The sequence below is a fragment of the Hemitrygon akajei genome, chromosome 12 (assembly GCF_048418815.1).
Source record: "Hemitrygon akajei chromosome 12, sHemAka1.3, whole genome shotgun sequence".
Classification (NCBI taxonomy): domain Eukaryota; kingdom Metazoa; phylum Chordata; class Chondrichthyes; order Myliobatiformes; family Dasyatidae; genus Hemitrygon; species Hemitrygon akajei.
Window position 1 is genome coordinate 3,008,677 of NC_133135.1, and position 24,434 is coordinate 3,033,110.

General features: G+C 49.2%; 1 protein-coding gene across 3 annotated transcripts in view; it reads left to right on the forward strand.

Moving 5' to 3' along the window:
• The window catches only part of erich3 (glutamate-rich 3), a 68,806-nt gene extending 46,992 nt beyond the window's left edge, over window positions 1-21,814 (forward strand). For 2 of the 3 annotated variants that reach the window (XM_073062475.1, XM_073062477.1), the window contains 6 exons: window positions 1,176-1,376; window positions 3,673-3,856; window positions 4,375-4,561; window positions 8,092-8,318; window positions 11,368-11,559; window positions 19,772-21,814. In XM_073062475.1, coding sequence (XP_072918576.1) covers window positions 1,176-1,376; window positions 3,673-3,856; window positions 4,375-4,561; window positions 8,092-8,318; window positions 11,368-11,559; window positions 19,772-20,187 — 1,407 coding nt within the window. In that variant the 3' untranslated portion in view covers window positions 20,188-21,814. The remainder of the gene's footprint in view (window positions 1-1,175; window positions 1,377-3,672; window positions 3,857-4,374; window positions 4,562-8,091; window positions 8,319-11,367; window positions 11,560-19,771) is intronic. The other variant, XM_073062476.1, reaches the window with a different exon arrangement.
• The last annotated feature ends 2,620 nt before the right edge of the window (window positions 21,815-24,434 follow it).

Below are 24,434 nucleotides of genomic sequence, written 5' to 3' on the forward strand. Positions count from 1 at the left end.
ATGTACTGAGGGAGGGTCACGCTGTGGGAGGGTCTTACACTGGGAGGAGCGGTACTGAGGGAGTGTCACACTGTGGGAGGGGTGGTACTGAGGGAGGGTCATACTGTGGGAGGGGATGTACTGAGGGAGGGTCACACTGTGGGAGGGATGGTACTGAGGGAGAGTCACACTGTGAGAGGGGTGGTACTGTGGGAGGGTCACACTGTGGGAGGGGTGGTACTGAGGGAGGGTCACACTGTGGGAGGTGTGGTACTGAGGGAGGGTCACACTGTGGGAGGGGATGTACTGAGGGAGGGTCACGCTGTGGGAGGGGCAGTACCGAGGGAGGGTCACACTGTGGGAGGGGCGGGTACCGAGGGAGGGTCACACTGTGGGAGGGGCAGTACCGAGGGAGGGTCACACTGTGGGAGGGTCTTACACTGGGAGGAGCGGTACTGAGGGAGTGTCACACTGTGGGAGGGGCGGTACTGAGGGAGGGGCGGGTACCGAGGGAGGGTCACACTGTGGGAGGGATGGTACCGAGGGAGGGTCACACTGTGGGAGGGGTACTGAGGAAGGGTCACACTGTGGGAGGGGCGGGTACTGAGGGAGGGTCACACTGTGGGAGGGGTGGTACCGAGGGAGGGTCACACTGTGGGAGGGGATGTACCGAGGGAGGGTCACACTGTGGGAGGGTGGTACCGAGGGAGGGTCACACTGTGGGAGGGATGGTACCGAGGGAGAGTCACACTGTGGGAGGGAGGTACTGAGGGAGGGTCACACTGTGGGAGGGTTGGTACTGAGGGAGGGTCACACTGTGGGAGGTGTGGTACTGAGGGAGGGTCACACTGTGGGAGGGGTGGTACTGAGGGAGAGTCACACTGTGGGAGGGAGGTACTGAGGGAGGGTCACACTGTGGGAGGTGTGGTACTGAGGGAGAGTCACACTGTGGGAGGGGCGGGTACCGAGGGGGGGTGTCACTGTGGGAGAGGCGGTACTAAGGGAGGGGGTGTCACTGTGGGAGAGGTGGTACTAAGGGGGGGGGGTCACTGTGGGAGGGGCGGTACCGAGGGGGGGGTGTCACTGTGGGAGGGGTGGTACTAAGGGGGGGTGTCACTGTGGGAGGGGTGTTATAGATGGTTGGTGTTGAGGAAATCATAAGGGGTTTCTCACCCTGCTGCTTGTTTTCCTCCCAGCAGCCGGAACGGGAAGTGATGAGGCACTGGCAAACGGTGGACACCCCCAGCGGACTCTCTCCCTACCGTCTTCCCGTCATCAACAACTACGTGACTCCTGTCCCCCCGCCCCTCCGTCAATGGGAGAAGAGCACCTTTAGCAGAGGACGCCGCCTGCGTCCACCCACCGCGCCGCACGCCCCAGGCAGCCCCGCTCAAAAGGTAGAGAACGGCAGGGAGTCGGGTCACTTAGGATATCACCACTTGCTGTGGGACACGCTGGGATATCAGCAGGAGCCATAGATAGGGTGGCAGGCTTCACACTCCTGGGCAGGCACAGCCTGCTGAGGTGTTTCCACTGCCGGGGCAAGTAGTGAGAAGCACAGCTCAGCTGATGTGGCGGTGTCAGAGGGGAGACTGGCTATTGGAATCGGTTTAATATCACTGGCTTACGTTGTAAAATTTGTTATCTTGGGGCAGTGCAGTGCAATATAGAATAAAAGCTATAAATCACAATAAGAAATGTATAAAAAAAAAGTGATGCAAAAAGAGAGGGAAAGTTAGTGAGGCAGAGTTCATGGATTCATTGTGAATTCAGAATTGCAATGGCGGAGGGTACGGACTGTGGGGGGGGGGGGGTTAATACTGTGAGGGATTGGTGTTCCAGACAAGATGTAGAGGGAACAGCTGCTTTCTCTCTCTCTCTCCCCCCCACCCCACTTTCGGCCTAATAAGGAGTGTGATCAGAGACCCTGGATCTTGGTGTGGGAGAGGGAATTCAGTTTAAATATTCTCAGCTTATTGAATATTGAAGAGCCTAGAAAGAGCGGATGTGAGAGAACCTAGGGGCAAAGGGCACAGCCTCAGAACTGAGGGACAACCATTTGGAACAGAGATGAGGAATTTCTTTAGCCAGAGGATGGTGGATCTGTGGAATTTACAGATGGCTGTGGAGGCCAAGTCATTGGGTATATTTAAAGATGGAGGTTGATAGGTTCTTAATTAGTCAGGGTGTTAAAGGTTACAGAGGAAGGCAGGAGAATTGGGCTGAGAGGGATAATATATCAGTCATGATCGAATGGCAGTTTAGACTTGATGGACCGAATGGCCGGTCTACTCCAATGTCTTATGGTCTTGTGGCCTTCGTTCAGCAGTTGGTGGGAGCTTGAAGTCCCTATGGGAGAGTCTGGTGGAAGAATGGTGGGTGCTGGCAATGGGAAGGTCCAGTGGGGTGGAGATGATTGTATGTGGCTAGTTGGAGAAGGACGGGCTGGGCTGTGAATTGAAGCAAGTTCACTGACTGAAGATCAACTCTCCCTGTACAACTGTGGCCTGTACACAACTGATGGGCTGAAGGGCCTCCTTGTAAGTACCTTGTCTAAGTGCTTTCCAGGTCCAAGTGGCCACTGTCACTCCTCGCTCCGGGCTGTGTTCACTGCCCCTCCCATTGATCAGAGGGATGAGCTCCCATGATCTTTGAACATAAAGTGTTGAATATGGGAATATGGAGTCACAGGCTCCGTATCGAAACAGGCTCTTTGGCCCATTGAATTTGTGCCGACCATCAACAACCCAGACAACAGCCCAGTTCCTCCAGTTGTTGGCCCCACTGCTCAGAACCTTTGCGCAATGTTTGCACATCTCAATTACACCTCACCCCAGCCTCTCCAAACTTTCCTCATGGTTACAAATTTCTAGTCCTCATAAACCCCCTCTGCCCCTATCATTGCCCTCATAGCCATTGAGCACGTCCACCATCAGAGAGCCCCACCACCCAGGCCACGCCACGCCCCTTTCTCGCTGCTGCCACCATGGAGTCTTTGGACTCTCACCACCAGGTTCAGGAACAGTTACTACCCCTCAACCATCAGGCTCCTGAACAAAACAGGATAATTACACCCAACTTCACTTGTCCCATCATCCCACAGCCAATTATCTCACTTTCAATGACTCTGTCTCTTTCTCTCATGTTCCCGATATTTAGTGCTATTTATTTATATTTACATTTGCACAGTTTGTTGTCTTCATTCTGGTTAATCTTTCATTGATCCTGTTATAGTTACTGTTTTATAGGTTTGCTGAGGATGCCCACAGGAAAAGGAATTTCAGGGTTGTATTTTGTGACAATTATGAACTTCTATAATAAAATTTACATTGAATTTTTGAACTTTGAACTTCCCCCTTTACCGCTCTACCTCTGCCACACATTGTGGAAAAATTACAGCGGCCATTTAACCTACTGAACTACATGTCTCTGGGATGTGGGAGGGAAACCCACATGGTCACAGGAGAACATGTAAACTCCCGACTGGCAGCATCAGAGTCAGGTCTGGGGCTATGAGGCAGTGGCTCTACTTGCTGACTCCCCCTGGTGTTTGGCTTGAGGCACCTATAGACTGAAATGGCTGGTTCATTCCCTGAAGGGTGTGGGCAGCGAGTTCATATTTCTGAGCCTGCTGCAACTGGTAGATGCTGCTGTAGTTTGGCTCCAGCTGATTGGTCACTGTGGGTGTTGCAGGAAGTCCCAAGATGGCGTCGTTCTGCGGGAGTGCACAGCAACGTGGTGGTGACGATGGTGTACCGCGGCAAGAGGCTGCACCTCTCCTACGACCAGGCTGATGCTAGGGACGAGGTCAAGGTTCATCAGCAGCATTGCGGTGGAGAGAACCTCTGCGTCTTCAAGGGGAAGCTGATGGAAGCAGGTGGGTGCAAGGTGGGGATCTACTGTCAGACTGACTCGTGGCGATATTATCCCAGGGACAGGTAGCCCTGAGCCCAGCATCAACACTCTCCACCTCAGCCTGTCTGTCCCCCTCAAACATCCAGCTTGGGAGCAGGAATAGGCCTTTCGGCCCCTTTAGACTCTCCTACCATTCAGACTTATTCATGCCCTTCACCCAGACAATAATAAATCAGCCATGATGGAAGGAACAACAGATTTGATGAACCAAATGGCCTAATTCTGCTCCTGTGTCCTATGACCAGTCAGGGTGGTAGGGAGGGGCTGTGGGTCTGGTGTTAGGAACTCTGGGGAGCACCGTGCTGAAAACGTTAGGAGCTCAATTTAAATTTCAAGCTTATTATCATTCAATTGTACAGAAATGGTGTTCTTCTGGGGCCAAGGTGCAAAGCACATGACCCAATGCACACGGCACAGAGCATAAATAGCACATGTGGTTCCAATTTCACAGCTGGTTAGGATTTCTCCCTCCATTCACAGAGCGGTTCGAGTTTGTGTCACGGAGACATGCTGGCTTCCCGTTCAGCCTCACCTTCTTCCTGAACGGCCTTCAGGTGGACCGGCTCAGCTCCTGCTGTGAGTTCCGGCACCGCAGGGGCTCCCGGCTCGGGGGGAGGCATCCCCACTTCACCATCATGTCAGTGCAGGGTGCTACCCCCTGCTACAGGTGAGTGGGCACAGAGCCAGGGGTGGGTTCACACAATACTACAGGTGAGTGGGCACAGGGACGAATTCACACAGTGCTACAGGTGAGTGGGCACAGGGACGAATTCACACAATACTACAGGTGAGTGGGCACAGGGACGAATTCACACAATACTACAGGTGAGTGGGCACAGGGACGAATTCACACAATACTACAGGTGAGTGGGCACAGGGACGAATTCACACAGTGCTACAGGTGAATGGGCACAGGGACGAATTCACACAATACTACAGGTGAGTGGGCACAGGGACGAATTCACACAATGCTACAGGTGAATGGGCACAGAGCCAGGGGTGGGTTCACACAATACTATAGGTGAGTGGGCACAGGGCCAGGGGTGGGTTCACACAATACTACAGGTGAGTGGGCACAGGGATGAATTCACACAATGCTACAGGTGAGTGGGCACAGGGATGAATTCACACAATACTACAGGTGAGTGGACACAGGGACGAATTCACACAATACTACAGGTGAGTGGGCACAGGGCCAGGGATGGGTTCACACAATGCTACAGGTGAGTGGGCACAGGGACGAATTCACACAATGCTACAGGTGAGTGGGCACAGGGCCAGGGATGGGTTCACACAATGCTACAGGTGAGTGGGCACAGGGACGAATTCACACAGTGCTACAGGTGAGTGGGCACAGGGATGAATTCACACAGTGCTACAGGTGAGTGGGCACAGGGACGAATTCACACAATACTACAGGTGAGTGGGCACAGGGACGAATTCACACAGTGCTACAGGTGAATGGGCACAGGGACGAATTCACACAATACTACAGGTGAGTGGGCACAGGGACGAATTCACACAATGCTACAGGTGAATGGGCACAGAGCCAGGGGTGGGTTCACACAATACTATAGGTGAGTGGGCACAGGGCCAGGGGTGGGTTCACACAATACTACAGGTGAGTGGGCACAGGGATGAATTCACACAATGCTACAGGTGAGTGGGCACAGGGATGAATTCACACAATACTACAGGTGAGTGGACACAGGGACGAATTCACACAATACTACAGGTGAGTGGGCACAGGGCCAGGGATGGGTTCACACAATGCTACAGGTGAGTGGGCACAGGGACGAATTCACACAATGCTACAGGTGAGTGGGCACAGGGCCAGGGATGGGTTCACACAATGCTACAGGTGAGTGGGCACAGGGCCAGGGATGGGTTCACACAATGCTACAGGTGAGTGGGCACAGGGCCAGGGATGGGTTCACACAATGCTACAGGTGAGTGGGCACAGGGCCAGGGATGGGTTCACACAATGCTACAGGTGAGTGGGCACAGGGACGAATTCACACAATACTACAGGTGAGTGGGCACAGGGCCAGGGATGGGTTCACACAATGCTACAGGTGAGTGGGCACAGGGCAGGGATGGGTTCACACAATGCTACAGGTGAGTGGGCACAGGGACGAATTCACACAATGCTACAGGTGAGTGGGCACAGGGCCAGGGATGGGTTCACACAATGCTACAGGTGAGTGGGCACAGGGCCAGGGATGGGTTCACACAATGCTACAGGTGAGTGGGCACAGGGACGAATTCACACAGTGCTACAGGTGAGTGGGCACAGGGACGGGTTCACACAATACTACAGGTGAGTGGGCACAGGGACGAATTCACACAATACTACAGGTGAGTGGGCACAGGGATGAATTCACACAGTGCTACAGGTGAGTGGGCACAGGGACGAATTCACACAGTGCTACAGGTGAGTGGGCACAGGGCCAGGGATGGGTTCACACAGTACTACAGGTGAGCGGGCACAGGGCTGGGGCCAGGTTTGCAAAGTACTACAGGTGAGTGGGCACAGGGCCAGGGATGGGTTCACACAATACTACAGGTGAGTGGGCACAGGGACGAATTCACACAGTGCTACAAGTGAGTGGGCACAGGGATGAATTCACACAATGCTACAGGTGAGTGGGCACAGGGCCAGGGATGGGTTCACACAATACTACAGGTGAGTGGGCACAGGGACGAATTCACACAGTGCTACAGGTGAGTGGGCACAGAGCCAGGGGTGGGTTCACACAATACTACAGGTGAGTGGGCACAGGGATGAATTCACACAGTGCTACAGGTGAGTGGGCACAGGGCTGGGGACAGGTTTGCAAAGTATTACAGGTGAGCGGGGAAGGGCAGAGGGGGGTGTGGGCTCATGGTTGTGGGGTAAGGAAACAAGTCAAACTGCTATAGGCGAGGGAGAGGGTCACCGGCTACAGGTGGGTGGGTGTGGTAGAGGCACAACCTGGTACTGGGCTAGGTGGGAGGAGAGTGGGTCATAATATGCTACATTTGTGTGTGGATGGTGTGGGGAGGTCACACACTGTGGGGTGATGGACAGGGTGGGGTCAAACCCTGCTATAGGGGGAGCGGGGACTGAAGCATTAAAAGGTATTGGTCTGACCACACTTAGAATTTTGTGCAACACACACAAAATGCTGGTGGAACATAGCAGGCCAGGCAGCATCTATAGGAAGAAGCACTGTCGACGTTTCGGGCCGAGACCCTTCATCAGAACTCAGGAATTTTGTGAGTAGTTTTGGGCCCCTTATCTTAGAAAAGATATGCTGGCATTGGAGAGAGTCCAAAGAGGGTTCACATGGATGATTCCAGGAATGAAAAGGTACCATATGAAATCTGGTCTGTACTTGCTGGAGTTTAAAGAATGTGAGGGAGCTCTTCTTGAAATCTACCGAATGTTGAAAGGGCTGGACAGAGTGGGTGTGGAGAGGATGTTTTCTGTAGTGAGCAAGTATTAAACCAGAGGGCACAGCCTCAGAAAAGAGGGATGTCCATTTAGAGAGAAATGAGGAGAAATTTATTTATCCAGAGGGTGGTGAGTCTGTGAAATTCATTGCCAAAGGTGGCTGCGGAGATCAAGACATTGAGTATATTTAAAGTGGAGGGTGATTGGTTATGGGGAAAAGGCAGGAGAACGGGATTGAGACAGATAATAAATCAGGCATGATGGAATGGCAGAGCAGACTCCATGGGCTAGATTATCTAATCTGCTCCTGTGTTTTATGACCTTACGGGACAGGGGAAGGGGATGGTCACCCAGCTACAGGTGGGTGGGAGGCTGTAGTGAGATGGACCCTGGCACAGAGCCTGCACTGTTAGCAAACCCCTCTCGCATCATGTGCCAGATCTGGGTGCAGAGGGAGGGTGGTGTCTGTGAATTGAGACAGCACTGGGTCTGCGGGTGTGGGGGAACAGTGTGTGGACACTATGGGATGGATGGGTGAGATGAAACGGGGCCCATGGGATGTCTTTAGGCCCTGGTCCCTCAGGAGTTGTGAGTTGGGCTGTCAGTCGGTCATTATGGTCGACCCCCAGGGTGGCCTGAGAGCTCATGACTGTTCTGGTTGGTGAGGGAGGTATGCTCTGTCTTAATGGAAAATAATGAAATACTGGCCCCCAGCCCCGTGACTCAGTAACCGGTGGGTGACCACCCTGGTCTCTCTGCAGGTGCATCATTGCCACTGGTCTGGACAAGAAGCCATCGCCACCCCCAAAGCAAGCACAGGGCAGGGAGAGCAGGAAGCCGGGCTCGGCAAAGCACGGCAGAGGGGTCCGCATGGTAAGGACGGCAGAGAACCTGCAGAGTGGAGCCTCTCCCAGCGCAACTGCGCCGGAACAGGATGGAATGGACGAGGACCAGGAAATGTCAGATTGCCATGGAGCCCTGGGGCAAGGTTGGTCCAGGAACTGTGTCCCTATCCCTGTCTCTCTCTGGGTCAGCACTCACCCCCTCCCCCTCCCCCTCTCCCGGGTCTGTTTCTCTCCCTCTTCCCCCGTTTCCTCTCTCCCTCATCTCCCACATCTCTATCCCGGTCTGAACTGTGCTCTCCCACCTCTTCCTGTGTCTCCTATTTCCTCTTCCCGGCCTCCACCGGAGTCTGCCCTCCTGCACTCTTTCTCAGTCTGCTGATACTGCTCACCCAGCCTTGACTCTCGAGACCCAGTCAGAACCTGGATCATTATCACTGTCCTTCAGTCTGTTGTCTTGTGGCAGAGCTACAGTGCAAAATATAAAATTCCCATCAATTAAAAAACAAATAACTTGCCAAAGAAAGGATGAGCTGGTACTCGTGGGCTGTGCATTGAGGCATTGAGTTGTAAGTGTTGGAAATGGTAAGTGGCTTCAAGTTCTTGCATGGGAACATCCCAGAGCCCAGCATATTGATAAAGAAAGCCAACCGGAGAGCAGCTCCGCTTGATTTGGAGTTTGAGGAGACTTGGTATGTTACCAAGCTCTCTATCGTATTTTGGATGGATGTACTGTGGAGAGCGTTCTAATTAGTTGTATCACTGTCTGGTACGGAGGGGCCACTGCACAGGATCAGGAAAAAGCTGTAGAAAGTTGTAAACTCAGCCAGCTCCATCACGGACAGTAGCCTTCCTAACATCACTAATGTCTTCTAAACGTGATGCCTCAAGAATGTAGCATCTATCATCCAGGACAAGCCCTCGTCTCATTGCTACCATCAGTGAGGAGGAACAGGAGCCCGCAGATGCACATTCAACATTTCAGAAACAGCTTCTTCCCCTCCGCCATCTGATTTCTGAATGGACAATGAAGCCAAGAACTCTATTTCTCTTTTGCACTATTTTCTATTTAATTCTATATAAATACTCTATTTATTTAAGGAGGCTTAGTAATATTTAGGTATTACACTGGATTGCTCCTAGAAAACAACAAATTTCACCTCAAATATCAGTGACAATAAGCGAGATTCCGATGCTGAAAGGGAAGTTGTTCCTGAATTGTTGAGTGTGGACCAGATCCTCTCTTTGTGTTTATGAAGGGGTGATGTACAAGACATGTAGAGAGGTAGGTGCAGGACCCAGGAAACTGGGTGACAGTGCCTTCCCACTTACAAAGTACACCATTGCCAGAAAACGGCCTGTCTCAGATCTACACTTGCCGGATAATTTCTGCTACCTTCAAAATTGGCCTTTCTCCTATTCAGAATCTCAACCCGCAGACCAGACCAATCTTTTTCCATATGGCTGATGGGGTTTAATGCAGACAAGAGTGAGGTTTTGCACTTTCGGAGGACCAGCCAGGATAGGTCTTACATGGTGAGCAGTAGGATTCTGAGGAGTGTGGAAAAACAAAGGGATCGGGGAATGCAGGAACATAATTAATTGAAAGTGATGTCACTTGTAAATAGAGTCAAAGTTTTTGCCACGTTGGCCTTCATAAATCAAGGTATTGAGTACAGGAGATGAATGTTATTTTGAAGTTGTATAAGATATTTGAGGCCTAATTTGGAGTATTGTGTGCAGTTTTGGTCAGCTACCTGTAGGAAAGGTGTAAGGTTGAAAGACTACAGAGGAAATTTACAAGAATGTTGCTGGGTCTGGAGAACCTGAGTTACAAGGAAAGATTGAACGGGTGAGGACTGTGTTCCTTAGAGCATAGACTGAGATATTTGATAGAGGTATGCAAAATTATGAGGGGTATAGATAGGGAAAAATGCAATCAGGCTTTTTCCACTGAGGTTAGGTGGGACTACAGCCAGAGGTCATGGGTTAAAAGTGAAAGGTGAAAAGTTTAAGGAGAACATGAGGGGAAACTTCTTCACTCGGAGGGTTGTGAGAGTGTGGAATGGGTTCCAGCACAAATGGTGCACGCAAGCTCGATATCAACGTTTAAGGGAGGTATGGATAGGTACAAGGATGGTAGAGGTATGGAGGGCTCTGGTCCTGGTGCAGGTCGATGGAAATGGGCAATTTAAATGGTTTGGAATGGACCAGATGGGCCAAAGGGTTGATTTCTGTGCCGTACTTCTCAATGACTCTGACTCTGTCTGGCTAAGGGGTGAAATCTGGGGGGGAGTTGATGGAAATATGGGGGATGAAATGGGATCAGTATAGGACTGAATCAGAATCAGGGTGAATATCACTGGCATACTATAAGCCATGAAATTTGTTATTTTGCAGAAGCAGTACATAGCAATACATAATGTTTTTAAGCTACAGATTACAATAAATATATATTAAAAATTAAATTAAGGAAGCAGTGCAAAAAGAAAGCAAAAAATATTGAGGTAGTGTTCATGGGTTCACTGTCCATTCAGAAATCTGATGATGCAGGCAACAAAGCTTTTCCTAAGTGTGTGTCTTTAGGCTTCTGTACCTCCTCCCTGTTGGTAGCAATGAGAAGAGGGCATGTTCTGGATGATGGAGAACCTTAATGATTAATGCCGTCTTTTTGAAGCACCACCTTTTGAAGGTGTCCAACATGCTGGGGAGGCCAGTGCCCACGATGGAGCTGGCTGAGAGTACAACCCTCTGCAGCTTTTTCCGATCCGGTGCAGTTGCCCCTCCACACCAGGTGGTGATGTCAGAATGCTCGCCACAGTACACCTGTAGGCATACCAAGTCTCCTCAAACTCCATTATGCCATATAGTCCCTGTCATGTCCTTTTTGTAATTGCATCAATAAGTCAGGCCCAGGATAGATCCTCCGAGATGTTGACATCCAGCAACTTGAACTGCTCACCCCTTCCACTGCCGATACCTTTGAGGACTGGTGTGTGTTCTAACGATTTCCCCTCCCTGAAGTCCACAACCATGTCCTGGTGGTAATTAATTTATTGCTGTCAATGGGTGGCAGATGTTCAGCACAGACTCAGTACGTCAAACGGCCTCTCTCTCTGCTTAACGACTCTGGCTGTACTACATCTGCCACAGCCCCCGGGACTGGCACTCATCTAACTCTTTTATGTCCAATAGAATATGCCGACGATTTTGAAGAGGATGCCGAGGGGCCAGGCAAGGAGGCAGAACCCTGTGGACAGGGCAGAGAAGAGGCAGTGGGTGCAGAGGATGAGAGTGGCTCTGGCGAGGAGGGTCATGACCAGGGATTGGCACAGGAGCACGAATTCAGCAACAGCCTTTCTGATGCAGAGAGTGAGGAAAGTTCAGGTGAGTCTGCCTGTGATTCCCAACAGAGTTGTGGAAAAGTCACCAAATTGTCTGAAGAGGGCTGAAGTGGTGAGGATTTAAGGTATTGTACACGTCAAAATATTGTGTATATTTAACCCTACCCGTCTGTAAACTCCCGGCCCCTACTCCCCTCCCTGACTCTGTAACCCTCTCTGGTCCCTACTCCCCTCCCTGACTCTGTAACTCCCTCCGGCCCCTACACCCCTCCCTGTCTCCATAACACCCTTCAGCTCCTACTCCCTTCCCTGTCTCCATAACCTCTGCCAGCACCTTCCCCCATTAAACTATAAGCCTTATGAGCAGGATTAGGCCATTTGGCCCATTGTCCACTTCACCATTTTATCATGGCTGATCCATTTTTCTCTCTCAGCCCCAATCTCCTGACTTCTCCTCATAACCCTTCATGTCCTGACTAATCAACCTAATCTCTCAACCTCTGCCTCAAAAATACCTGATGACTTTGCCTCCATGGCCGCCTGTGGCAATGAGTTACACAGATTTACCACTCTCTGGCTGAAGAGCTTCCTCCTGATCTCCATTGGAAATGGAAGTCCCTCTATTCCGAGGCTGTGTCCTCTGGTCCTAGACTCTCCCATCATAGGAAACATCCTCTCCACATCACTCTATTGAGGCTGTTCACCATTCGACAGGTGTCAATGAGGTCACCCCTCATTCTTCTGAATTCCAGTGAACACAGGCCCAGAGTCATCAAACGCTTCTCATAGGATAAGCCTTTCAATCCTGGAATCATTTTTGTGAACCGCCTTTGAGCCATCTCCAATGTCAATACATCCTTTCTTAGATAAGAGGCCAAAAACTGCTCACAATACTCCAAGTGAGGCTTCACCAGTGCTTCATAAAGCCTCATCAATACATCTTTCTTTTTATATTCTTGTCCTCTCAAAATGAATGCTAACATCACATTGCCACCCTCACCACAGACTCAACCTGCAAATTAACCTTTAGGGAATCCTGCAAGAGGACTCTCAAGCTCCTTTGTGTCTCAGATTGTTTTTAGATTTTCTGTCCATTTTAGAAAATAGTCAACCCTTTTATTCCTTCTACCAAAGTACATGACCAGCACTTCCTGACACTGTATTCCATCTGCCACTTCTTTGCCCATTCGCCTAATCTAAGTTGTTCAGTGGTGTCTCTGCTTCCTCAACAATACCTGCCCCTTCACCTATCTTCGCATTGTCTGCAAACTTGACCACAAAGCCATCAATTACATCATCCAAATCACTGACGAATACCGTGAAAAAGAGTCGATCCCAACACCGACCCCTGTGGAAACAGAAAAGGCTCCCTTTATTTCCATGTTTGCCTCCTGCCAATCAACCAATGGTCTATAGATGTTAGAATCTTTTTTGTAATACTGTGGGATATTAACCTTGAGCCTCAGCTGAGGCAGCGTGTTTGTGTCCTTGAGCAAGGCACTTAACAACACATTGCTCTGCGATGTCACCGGTGCCAAGCTGCATGGGTCCTAGTGCCCTTCCCTTGGACAACATCGGTGGCGTGGAGAGGGGAAGGCCTGCAGCTTGGGCAACTGCTGGTCTCCCATACAACCCTGCCCAGGCCTGTGCCCTGGAAACTCCAGGCGCAGATCCATGGTCTCTCGAGACCGACGGATGCCACCAAAAACTTGTTAAGGGCCTTCTGAAAATCTAAATACATAACAATCACCAAATTTCCTTTCTTCAAATAATTGCAACAAATTCGTCTGGCAAGATTTTCTCTAAAGGAAACCATGCAGAGTTTGGCCCATAATTTCTTCTGCCTCTCCCCTTTTGAAGAGTGGAGTGACATTTTTAATTTTCCAGTCCTCCAAAACCATGCCACAGTCTATTGATTCTTAAAAGACTATTACTAATGGCTCCATAATTCCTTCAGCCACCTCTTTCAGAACCCTGAGATGCAGATAATCTAATCCAGGTGATTTATCTACCTTCAGACATTTTAGTTTCCCAAGCACCTTCTCCCTAGTAATGGCAACTTTTCTCACTACTGCCCCCTGGCACTCTTGAACTTCCGGCATATTGCTAGTGTCTTCCACAGTGATGACTGATGCAAAGTACTTACTAAGTTTGGCTGCCATTTTATTGTCCCCCAAACCTACCTCTCCAGCATAATTTTCCAGCTGTCCAATATCTACCCTAGTCTCACTTTTACTCTTTATATATCTGAAGAAACTTCTGGTATCCCCTTCAATATTAGTGGCTAGCTTACTTTTGTATCCCATCCTTTCCTTCTTTATGATTTTTTGTTAGTTTTAAAAGCTTCCCAATCCTCTAACTTTCCACTAACTTTTACTGTTTTGTTCCCCCTCTGTGGCTTTTATGTTGGCTTCGACAGCCCTTGTCAGCCGGTTATGTCATCCTGCCTTTAGAATTCTACTTCTTTAGGATGTATCTATCCTGTGCTTCTGAATTGCTCCCAGAAACTCCAACCATTGCTGCACTGCCATCATCCCCTTCCAATCAACTTTAGCCAGCTCCTCTCTCATGCCTCTGTAATTCCCTTTACTCCACTGTAGTACTGATGCACCTTACTTTAGCATGACCCTCTCCGATTGCAGGGTGAATTCTATCCTATTATGATGACTGACTCTGAAGGGATCCTTTACCTTAAGCAGTCTAATCAATTCCAGTTCATTATACAATACTCAATCTAAAACAGCAGATCCCCTGGTGGGTTCAACCATGAGCTGCTTCAAAAAGCCAACTTGTAGGCATTCTTCAAATTTTCCCTCTTGGACTTCAGTACCAACCTGATTTTTCCAAATCTACCTGCATGTTGAAATCCCCCACCCTTTTGGCGTGCATTTTCTATCTCCCATTGTAATTTGTAGACCACAACTTTGTTGCTGTTCAGAGGTCTGTATGTATCTCCATCAAAGCCTTTCTGCTCCTGCAGTTCCTTAGCTCGACCCACAATGATTCCATACCTCTCTCTAATGATTTGATTTCCGTTTTTACCAACAGAGCCATCCCACCTCCTCTGCCTACTTGCCTGTCCTTTCGATACAACCTTTATCCTTGGACTTTAAGCTTCCAGCTATAATCTTCTTTCAGACATGACTCGGTGATGCCCACAATGAAATATCTGCCAATTTCTAACTACGCAACAAGATCATCTACCTTATTCCATATACTGTGTGCATTAAAATATTACACTTTCAGTCCCTTATTTGTCACCCTTTTCAGTTTTTGTCCCCGTTGCACTGCAACTCATTCCACTGACTGCAATTTTGCCCTATCATCTGCCTGTTCTTCCCAACAGTCTCCCTACATGCTGCCTTTGCTTGTATACCTTTGAATCTGCTTTGAATCTCAGATTTTTGGGTTTTCCCCCCTTTTAGAAAACATTTATTTCTACTACCAAAGTGCATGACCATGCAATTTTCAACATTGTATTGCCACTTCCTTGCCCATTCTCCTAATTTTCTGAATCCTGCATCTTACGTGTTTCCTCAACACTACCTGCCCCTCCAACCAATCTTCGTATCATCTGTAAACTTGGGAGCAAAGCCATCTATTCCATCATCTAAATCATTGATATACAGCATAAAAAGAAGTGGTCCCTACACTGACCCCTGCAGAACACCACTAATCACTGACAGCCAACCAGGAAAGGATCCGTTTATTCCCACTCGCTGCCTCCTACCAATCAGCCAATGCTCTAAGCATGTTAGTAACTTTTCTGTAATACCATGGGCTCTTAACTTGGTAAGCAACCTCATATTTGGCACCTTGTCAAAGGCCTTCTGAAAGCCCAAATATACAACATCCACTGAATCCCCTTTATCTATCATACCTGTAATCTCCTCTAAGAATTCCATCAGGTTCATCAGGAAAGATTTTACTTGAAGGAAACCATGCTGACTTTGTACTATTGTTTCCTGTGTCACCAAGTACTCCGTAACCTCATCCTTAACAGTTAATTCCAACATCTTCCCAACCACTGAGGTCAGGCTAACTGGTCTATAATTTCCTTTCTGCTGCCTTCCTCCTTTCTTAAAGAGTGGAGTGACATTTGCAATTTCCCAGTCCTCTGGCACCATGTCAGAGTCCAATAATTTTTGAAAGGTCATTTCTAATGCCACTACAATCTCTAATACTACCTCTTTCAGAACCCCAGGGTGCAGTTTCACTGGTCCAGGTGACTTATGTATCCTTAGGTCTTTCAGCTTTTTAAGCACCTTCTCCCTTGTAGTGTCTGCATTCACTTCTCTTCCCTCACACACTACAACATCAGGCATTACTGCTAGTGTCTTCCACAGTGAAGACTGGTGCAAAATACCGGTACTCATTTAGTTCATCTGACATTTCCTTGTCCTTCGTTATTATTTTTCTGGCCTCATTTTCTCTTATAAATGAAGAGAAGTTAAGTTCTGACTGTACTTCTTCCTATAGATGATGCCTGGCCTGCTGCGTTCCACCAGCATTTTGTGTGTGTTGCTTAAATTCAGTTCTATCAGTATTACAGTGGACTAAAGGGAATTACAGAAGCAAGAATTGAATGGAAAAGAATATGGGCAGGGATGTCGGCAGAGCAGTAATAGCTGGAATTTCTGGAAAAATATTTGGAAGACACAGGATACATGTATCTGTTAGAGGAAAAAGTATTCTGAAGGAAATATGACATTACTGTGGCTCGCAAGAGAAGTCAGAGCCAACATGAAGAGAGGGGAAAAATCAAGCAAAAAATAATGGGAAGTTAGAAGATTGAGAAGCTTTTAAATACCAGGAAAAGAAGTCATTAAGGTAAAGATGGAATACAAAAGTAAGCCAGCCAGTAATATTAGAGGTTACCAGAAGTTTCTCTCGATAGAGGTGAGAGTGGATATCGAACCACTGGAAAATGATGCTGGAGAGGTAGTGATGGGGGACAAGGAAATGGTGGATGAACCGAATGAGTATTTTGTGTTAGTCATCACTGTGGAAGACACTGGCAGTATGGTGGAAGTTCCAGGTGTTGGGCATGAAGTGGGTGAAGTTACCAGAACTAGAGAGAAGGCTCTTGGGGAAACTGAAAGGGCTGAAGGTAGGTTAGTCACCTGGACCAAGTGGTTTACACCCCAGGGTTCTGAAAGTGGTGACTGAAGAGATTGTCAGGCATTAGTAATGATCTTTCTAGAATCACTAGATTCTGGAATGGTTCCGGCAGATTGGAAAATTGCAAATGTCACTCCACTCTTCAAGAAGGGAGAGAGGCAGAAGAAAGGAAACTATAGGCCACTTAGTCTGCCCTCAGTGGTTGGGAAGTTGTTGGAGTCAGTTGTTAAGGATGAGGTCTCAGGTCTCATGGAGGCCCATGATGAAATAGGCTGCAGTCAGCATAGTTTCCTCAAGGGAACATCTTGCCTGTTGAAGTTCTTTGAGGAAATAACACTCAGGATAGACAAAGGAGAATTGGTTGATGTTGTGTACTGGGATTTTCAGAAGACCATCTATGAGCCCAGGTGTTACAGGGAAGATTCTAGTATGGATAAAGCAGTGGCTGATTTGCAGGAGCCAAAGAGTGGGAATAAAGGGAGCCTTTTGTTTGTCCACCAGTGACTTGCGGTGTTCCACAGGGGTCTGTGTTGGGACCGATTCTTTTTCCATTATATGTCAATGATTTGGATAAAGGAATTGATGGTTTTGTTGCAAAGTTTGCAGATGATACAAAGGTAGGTGGAGAGGCAGGTAGTTTTGAGGATGTAGAGAGACTACAGAAGGACTTCAGCAGGTTAAGAGAATGAGCAAAGAAGTGGCAGATGCACTTTGGTAAAAGAAATCAAAGGGTTGATTATTTTCTAAATGGAGAGAAAAGTCAAAAATCTGAGGTGCAAAGGGACCAGCAGTCCCTGTACAAGATTCCCTAAAGGTTAACTTGCAGGTTGAGTCTGTGGTGAGGAAGGCAAATGCAATGTTTATATGCAAGAGGTCTAGCATATAAAAGCAAGGATGTAATGTTGAAACATTATAAATCACCGGTGAGGCCTCACTTGGAGTATTGTGAGCAGTTTTGGGCCCCTAATCTCAGAAAGGATGAGCTGAAACTGGAGAGGGTTCAAAAGTGGTTCATGAAAATGATTCCAGGATTTAACGATTTGTCTTATGAAGTGCATTTGACAGCTCTGGGACTGTATTCGCTGGAGTTCAGAAGCATGAGGGGTGACCTAATTGAAACCTATTGAATGGTGAAAGAACTTGATAGAGTGGATGTGGAGAGGATGCTTCCTGTGGTGGGAGAGTCTAAAACCAGAGGACAGAGACTCAGAATAGAGAGGCTTCCCTTTACAATGGAGATGAGGAATTTCTTCAGCCAGACAGAGGTGAATCTGTGGAATATTGCCACTGGCAACTGTGCAGGCAAAGTCCTTATGTATACTTAAGTAAGAAGTTGAAAGATTCTTGATTGGTCAGGGCATGATGGGATATGCGGAGAAGGTAGGAGATTGGGGCTGAGATAAAAAATGGATCAGCCATGATGAACTGGCAGAGAAGACTCGATGGGCCAAATGGCCTAATTCTGCTCCTATATCTTATGGTCTTAACGCATTCTCTGAGGACATGCAACCTCCTGATACACATGGCACAAATCTGATTATCTAGGAGGATGGCAGTCTCCCAAAGTTCCCACGCCTCACACAAACAGTACAACACAGTCCCTGGAGCCATCACAATGACTGTAGAACACAGACCCTGGACCCATTCTCAGTAACTGCGTACAACACAGACCCCGGACCCATTCTCAGTAACCGTGTACAACACACACCCTGGACCCATTCTCAGTAACTGTGTAGAACACAGACCCCGGACCCATTCTCAGTAACCGTGTACAACACAGACCCTGGACCCATTATTAGTAACCATGTACAACACAGACCCTGGACCCATTCTCAGTAACCGTGTACAACACAGACCCTGGACCCATTATCAGTAACCGTGTACAACACAGACCCTGGAGCCATTCTCAGTAACCGTGTACAACACAGACCCTGGACCCATTCTCAGTAACTGTGTACAACACAGACCCCGGACCCATTCTCAGTAACCGTGTACAACACACACCCTGGACCCATTCTCAGTAACCGTGTACAACACACACCCTGGACCCATTCTCAGTAACTGTGTACAACACACACCCTGGACCCATTCTCAGTAACTGTGTACAACACAGACCCTGGACCCATGCTCAGTAACTGTGTACAACACACACCCTGGACCCATTCTCAGTAACCGTGTACAACACAGACCCTGGACCCATTCTCAGTAACTGTGTACAACACAGACCCTGGACCCATTCTCAGTAACCGTGTACAACACAGACCCTGGACCCATTCTCAGTAACCGTGTACAACACAGACCCCGGACCCATTCTCAGTAACCGTGTACAACACAGACCCTGGACCCATGCTCAGTAACTGTGTACAACACAGACCCCGGACCCATTCTCAGTAACCATGTACAACACAGACCCTGGACCCATTCTGACTGTACTGACTGTGCCCTAACAGATGATGGATGAAGAATAAAGAGGCTTACCGTCACCCAAACCCTCCCCACTCCAACACTGGCCCACTGCTGCAATTCCCACTCAGCTTCCCCCTGCCTTATTTTTTGTTGCTCTGAATCCCTTTCACTGATTGGGTGCAATTCAATCTCTGAAAATTGCTGCAAACACTAGTTTTTTAAAATCTTCAACTTTTTTAACCCCTCCCTTTTTCTGTAAATCCCTCCAGACTGAACATCCACCCCGTCTCCCACCCCTCCAGCCCCAGCAACCCCCTGTGTCCCACCCCCTCCAGCCCCAGCAACCCCCTGTGTCCCACCCCCTCCAGCCCCAGCAGCCCCCGTTTCCCACCCCTCCAGCCCCAGCAACCCCCGTCTCCCACCCCTCCAGCCCCAGCAACCCCCTGTGTCCCACCCCCTCCAGCCCCAGCAACCCCCTGTGTCCCACCCCCTCCAGCCCCAGCAGCCCCCGTTTCCCACCCCTCCAGCCCCAGCAACCCCCGTCTCCCACCCCCTCCAGCCCCAGCACCCCCCGTGTCCCACCCCCTCCAGCCCCAGCAACCCCCTGTGTCCCACCCCCTCCAGCCCCAGCACCACCCCTGTGTCCCACCCACTCCAGCCCCAGCACCCCCCAATCTCCCTTGTCCCTCCACCTGACACCTGTTGTTTTCGTATCCACTCTGCCACAGGGAGCGTCCACTCCCACTCATCCTCATCTGGCTTCCCGAGGTCCAGCGAGGAGTCCGATGGAGGCTCATCGGAAGCTGGGGTCCGTGACACTGAAGATGAAGGTGGTCGTGCAGCCAGCGAGGAGATTGCAGCAACAGTGGAGCGTGCTGGTGAGGAGCCCAAGGCCGCGGTCGAAGGAGAAGCAGATGGTATGGAAATGCTGGCCCCAGGTGTGAGTGATGGAGACAGTGAGCTCAGCAGGCTGATGGAAGATGATCCCAGAACCAGTGTGGACAACGGGAGGTCCATCAAGGATACTTCCACAACGGGTGGTGAGCAGCAGCTGGGAGCCATGGGTGACGCGTGGAGAGGGAGTATGGTGGATGTGTGTGCTGCCGAGCTCTCTGTCTCAGGGAGATCAGCAGCTGGTAAGTAAACGTGTTCCCTGCTCCCTCTGCATGCCTGTCCCTCGGCCCCTCGTGTTGCTGTGTTGACTGTGGCTACATCCTACCAACACGGCACCATGGAGCCATGCTGTGCCAACATGCCAATGCCAAATGTGCTTCATGGAGAGTTCATCCTTTGTGTAGTAAACCGCAGACCAGAGCTGATCATGACCTGTGCTGTGCGTGTACACGTGTGTGTCTGTGTGCTTGTCAAGGGCTGCGGTGAACCTCGTAAAACAGGTTCGAGAGGGAAGAGCGTATCAAGAGAGTCCAAGAACTGGTCTATCAATCCCTGGCTGCATGGCTGTGCCCTGCCTTACAATCCCTCCCCTGCACTCCCACTCACTCTCCCCTTCCTCCTGGAACTACCCCACAACATTCGCATGGAGTTCCCATGTGAATCCCATTCCCATTCCCATGCACTGTCCCTAAAACCCACCGCAGCACCCTCACTCCGCTATGCCCTTCGAACCGCTCCAATCCCTACCCCCTTACCCACTCAGCCTACTCCTTTCCTCTCAAACCTGCTTTAAAATCCAACACTCTCACTCCCCCCAACTTGCTCCACCACACCCATCCACCCCTCCACCCACACTCCAATCCCATGACACTCACCACTGCAATGCTGCTCCCTAAACCCACTTCCCTCCTCCTGTGAGAGTGGCCGTCCCACCCCCATCGCCCTCCGGAGAGGGACATTTCTCCCGAGTTCCTGACTGTAATTTTCCAGGTCACATGTCAGCTCCAGTTAGGAATCCCCTCTTCCTTCTTCCCTTCCTTGAAGCCTTTCCCCCTGCCGATGCTGTGATCCCCTTGCTGGATCCAATCAGTGGCTCTGGGAATGTGTTGGCTGGACGGTACGAGGAGTGGCACTCACAAACCAATGGAGGAACTCAGCAGGTCAGGCAGCGTCTATGGAGGAGAATAAACAGTCAATGTTTCAGAACGAGACCCTTCATCAGGACCTCTCTCTCATGGTCCATCTCCACTCTGATCGAATTCCTCTGTTATCACATCCATCTATCATCTCCCAGCTTCATACTTTATCCCACCCCTCCGCCCACTTAGTTTCACCTCTCGCCTTCCAGCTTGTCCTCCTCCACCTTCCTCACCTTCATATTCCAGCTGCAGTCCTGATGAAGGGTCTTTGCCCAAAGTGTTGACTGTTTATTCCTCTTCTGTAGATGCTGCCTGACCTGCCGAGTTCCTCCAGCATTTTGTTTGTGTTGCTTTGGATTTCCAGCATCAGCAGAATCCCTTGTGTTTGTGTAGAAGGATAGGCAGTGTTGTCGACAACGTAAGTTGGGGTGCCACAGCAGTGTAATAGTTAGCACGATGCTGTTGCAGCTCAGGCCATTGGAGTCAGAGTTCAATTCTTGCATCCCCATAAGGAGTTTCTATGTTCTTCCATCTGGTTTCCTTCCAAAGCCATTTGAGTTGTGTAGGTTAATTGGTCTTTGCAAACGGTCCTGTTTTTACAGTAGGGTTAATGGGTGGGTAACTGGGCTTGATGAGGTGGAAGAGCCTGTTCTGTGCTGATCTCTTAATAAATAAATGGAAGCTACAAATGAAATGAGTTACGGATTCAACTAATAAACATGTTTCTTCACACGTTAATTCATTACTTTGTAGATGTTGAACTCACCTTTGGCTCACTTTCCCAACTTTAGCTAGAAAGGAGAGGTTACCATGTGATCTGATCCATTTTGACTTTGTTTGGGCCACTAGGAGAAGAAATAGTCACCCAGGCGCGACTCAACTGATACTAGTGTCAGACTGTTCAACCCAGGGGCTCACACTGCCCCTCCCAACCCATCCACCATACCTCCCTCTGCACCCAACCTTCGACGCAGGTGGAAATGTCACCGTTATCATGGCAATGGTTTCTACTGGAATTGGAGGCTTCAGCTAAAGTCCAGCCATAAGACATAGGAGCTGAATTAGGCTCATCGAGTCTGCTTAGCCATTCCAGCATCGCTGATTTATTATCCCTCTCAATCCTATTCTCCTGCCTTTTCCCTGTAATCGTTAACCCCCGGACTAATCAAGAATGAATAAACCCCCGCTTTACGTATACCCAATGACATGGTCCCCACAACCATCTGTGGCAATGAATTCTACAGATTCACCGCCCTCTGCCTGAGGAAATTCTTCCTCATCTTTGTTGTAAATGGATATCCCTCTATTCTGAGGCTGTGGTTCCTCCACTACAGGAAATTTCCTCTCCACATCAGTTTGACAGGTTTCAATCAGATCCCCCTTGCATTGTTCTAAACAGGCCCAGAGCCATCAAACTGCACAATTTGTTGTTGTTAGCCTATAAGTTACTATTATTAACCTGCATGAAATATGTATTTAATAGCCCTCACTGAATCCTGTTTCCTGTGATCCACTGTAATAAAACTAAGTACAGAGACATCTTGCAGACTGCATGGAAGTAGACCTTTTGGCCCATCGAGGTCATGCCAACCATTAAAACACTTATTTAACCTACATGAATCAGATTTCATTCCTCCTACACTCCCAGTAACTCCCCCGAAATTCCACCCCTCAGCTACACACTGGGGACAATTACCTCAACTGACCAGCACGTCTTTGGGATGTGGGAGGGAATGGGAGCACTCTGGAGGAACCCACATTGTCACAGGGAGAGCATGCAAACTCCACAAGAACAGCGCCAGAGGTCAAGATTGACCTGGAACCAGAGTGTCTGGCACTGCATCCTGAAGGGAGAGAGGTGTGGCCGACTAACCCACCAACCCTTACGTCTTCGGGATGTGGAGGGAAACCCAGGCTTGGGAATGAGGCCTGGATGGGAGGTTTGGTTGGTTATGAGGTAAACGTAGAAGCATAGAAAACCTACAGCACAATACAGGCCCTTCGGCCCACGAAGTTGCGCTGAACACGTCCTTACCTTAGAAATTACTAGGCGTACCTATTACCCTCTATTTTTCTAAGTATGTACCTATCTAAAAGCTTCTCAAAAGACCCTATCGTATCCGCCTCCACCACCTTTGCCAGCAGCTCATTCCACGCACTCACCACTCTCTGCGTAAAAATCTTACCCCTGATATCTCCTCTGTACCTACTCCCCAGCACCTTAAACCTGTGTCCTCTTGTGGCACCCATTTCAGCCCTGGGAAAAAGCCTCTGACTATCCACATGATGAACGCCTCTCATCATGTGTGATGATAATTGACCTGTCGGAGTGTTATAACCCTCCCACATCTGCTCTGGAGGTTTGGTTGGTTATGAGGTGTGATGATGATAATTGACCTGTTGGAGTGGTATAACCCTCCCACATCTGCTCTGGAGGTTTGGTTGGTTATGAGGTGTGATGATGATAATTGACCTGTTGGAGTGGTATAACCCTCCCACATCTGCTCTGGAGGTTTGGTTGGTTATGAGGTGTGATGATGATAATTGACCTGTTGGAGTGGTATAACCCTCCCACATCTGCTCTGGAGGTTTGGTTGGTTATGAGGTGTGATGATGATAATTGACCTGTTGGAGTGGTATAACCCTCCCACGTCTGCTCTGGAGGTTTGGTTGGTTATGAGGTGTGATGATGATAATTGACCTGTTGGAGTGGTATAACCCTCCCACGTCTGCTCTGGAGGTTTGGTTGGTTATGAGGTGTGATGATGATAATTGACCTGTTGGAGTGGTATAACCCTCCCACGTCTGCTCTGGAGGTTTGGTTGGTTATGAGGTGTGATGATGATAATTGACCTGTTGGAGTGGTATAACCCTCCCACATCTGCTCTGGAGGTTTGGTTGGTTATGAGGTGTGATGATGATAATTGACCTGTTGGAGTGGTATAACCCTCCCACGTCTGCTCTGGAGGTTTGGTTGGTTATGAGGTGTGATGATGATAATTGACCTGTTGGAGTGGTATAACCCTCCCACGTCTGCTCTGGAGGTTTGGTTGGTTATGAGGTGTGATGATGATAATTGACCTGTTGGAGTGGTATAACCCTCCCACGTCTGCTCTGGAGGTTTGGTTGGTTATGAGGTGTGATGATGACCTGTTGGAGTGGTATAACCCTCCCACATCTGCTCTGGAGGTTTGGTTGGTTATGAGGTGTGATGATGACCTGTTGGAGTGGTATAACCCTCCCACGTCTGCTCTGGAGGTTTGGTTGGTTATGAGGTGTGATGATGATAATTGACCTGTTGGAGTGGTATAACCCTCCCACGTCTGCTCTGGAGGTTTGGTTGGTTATGAGGTGTGAT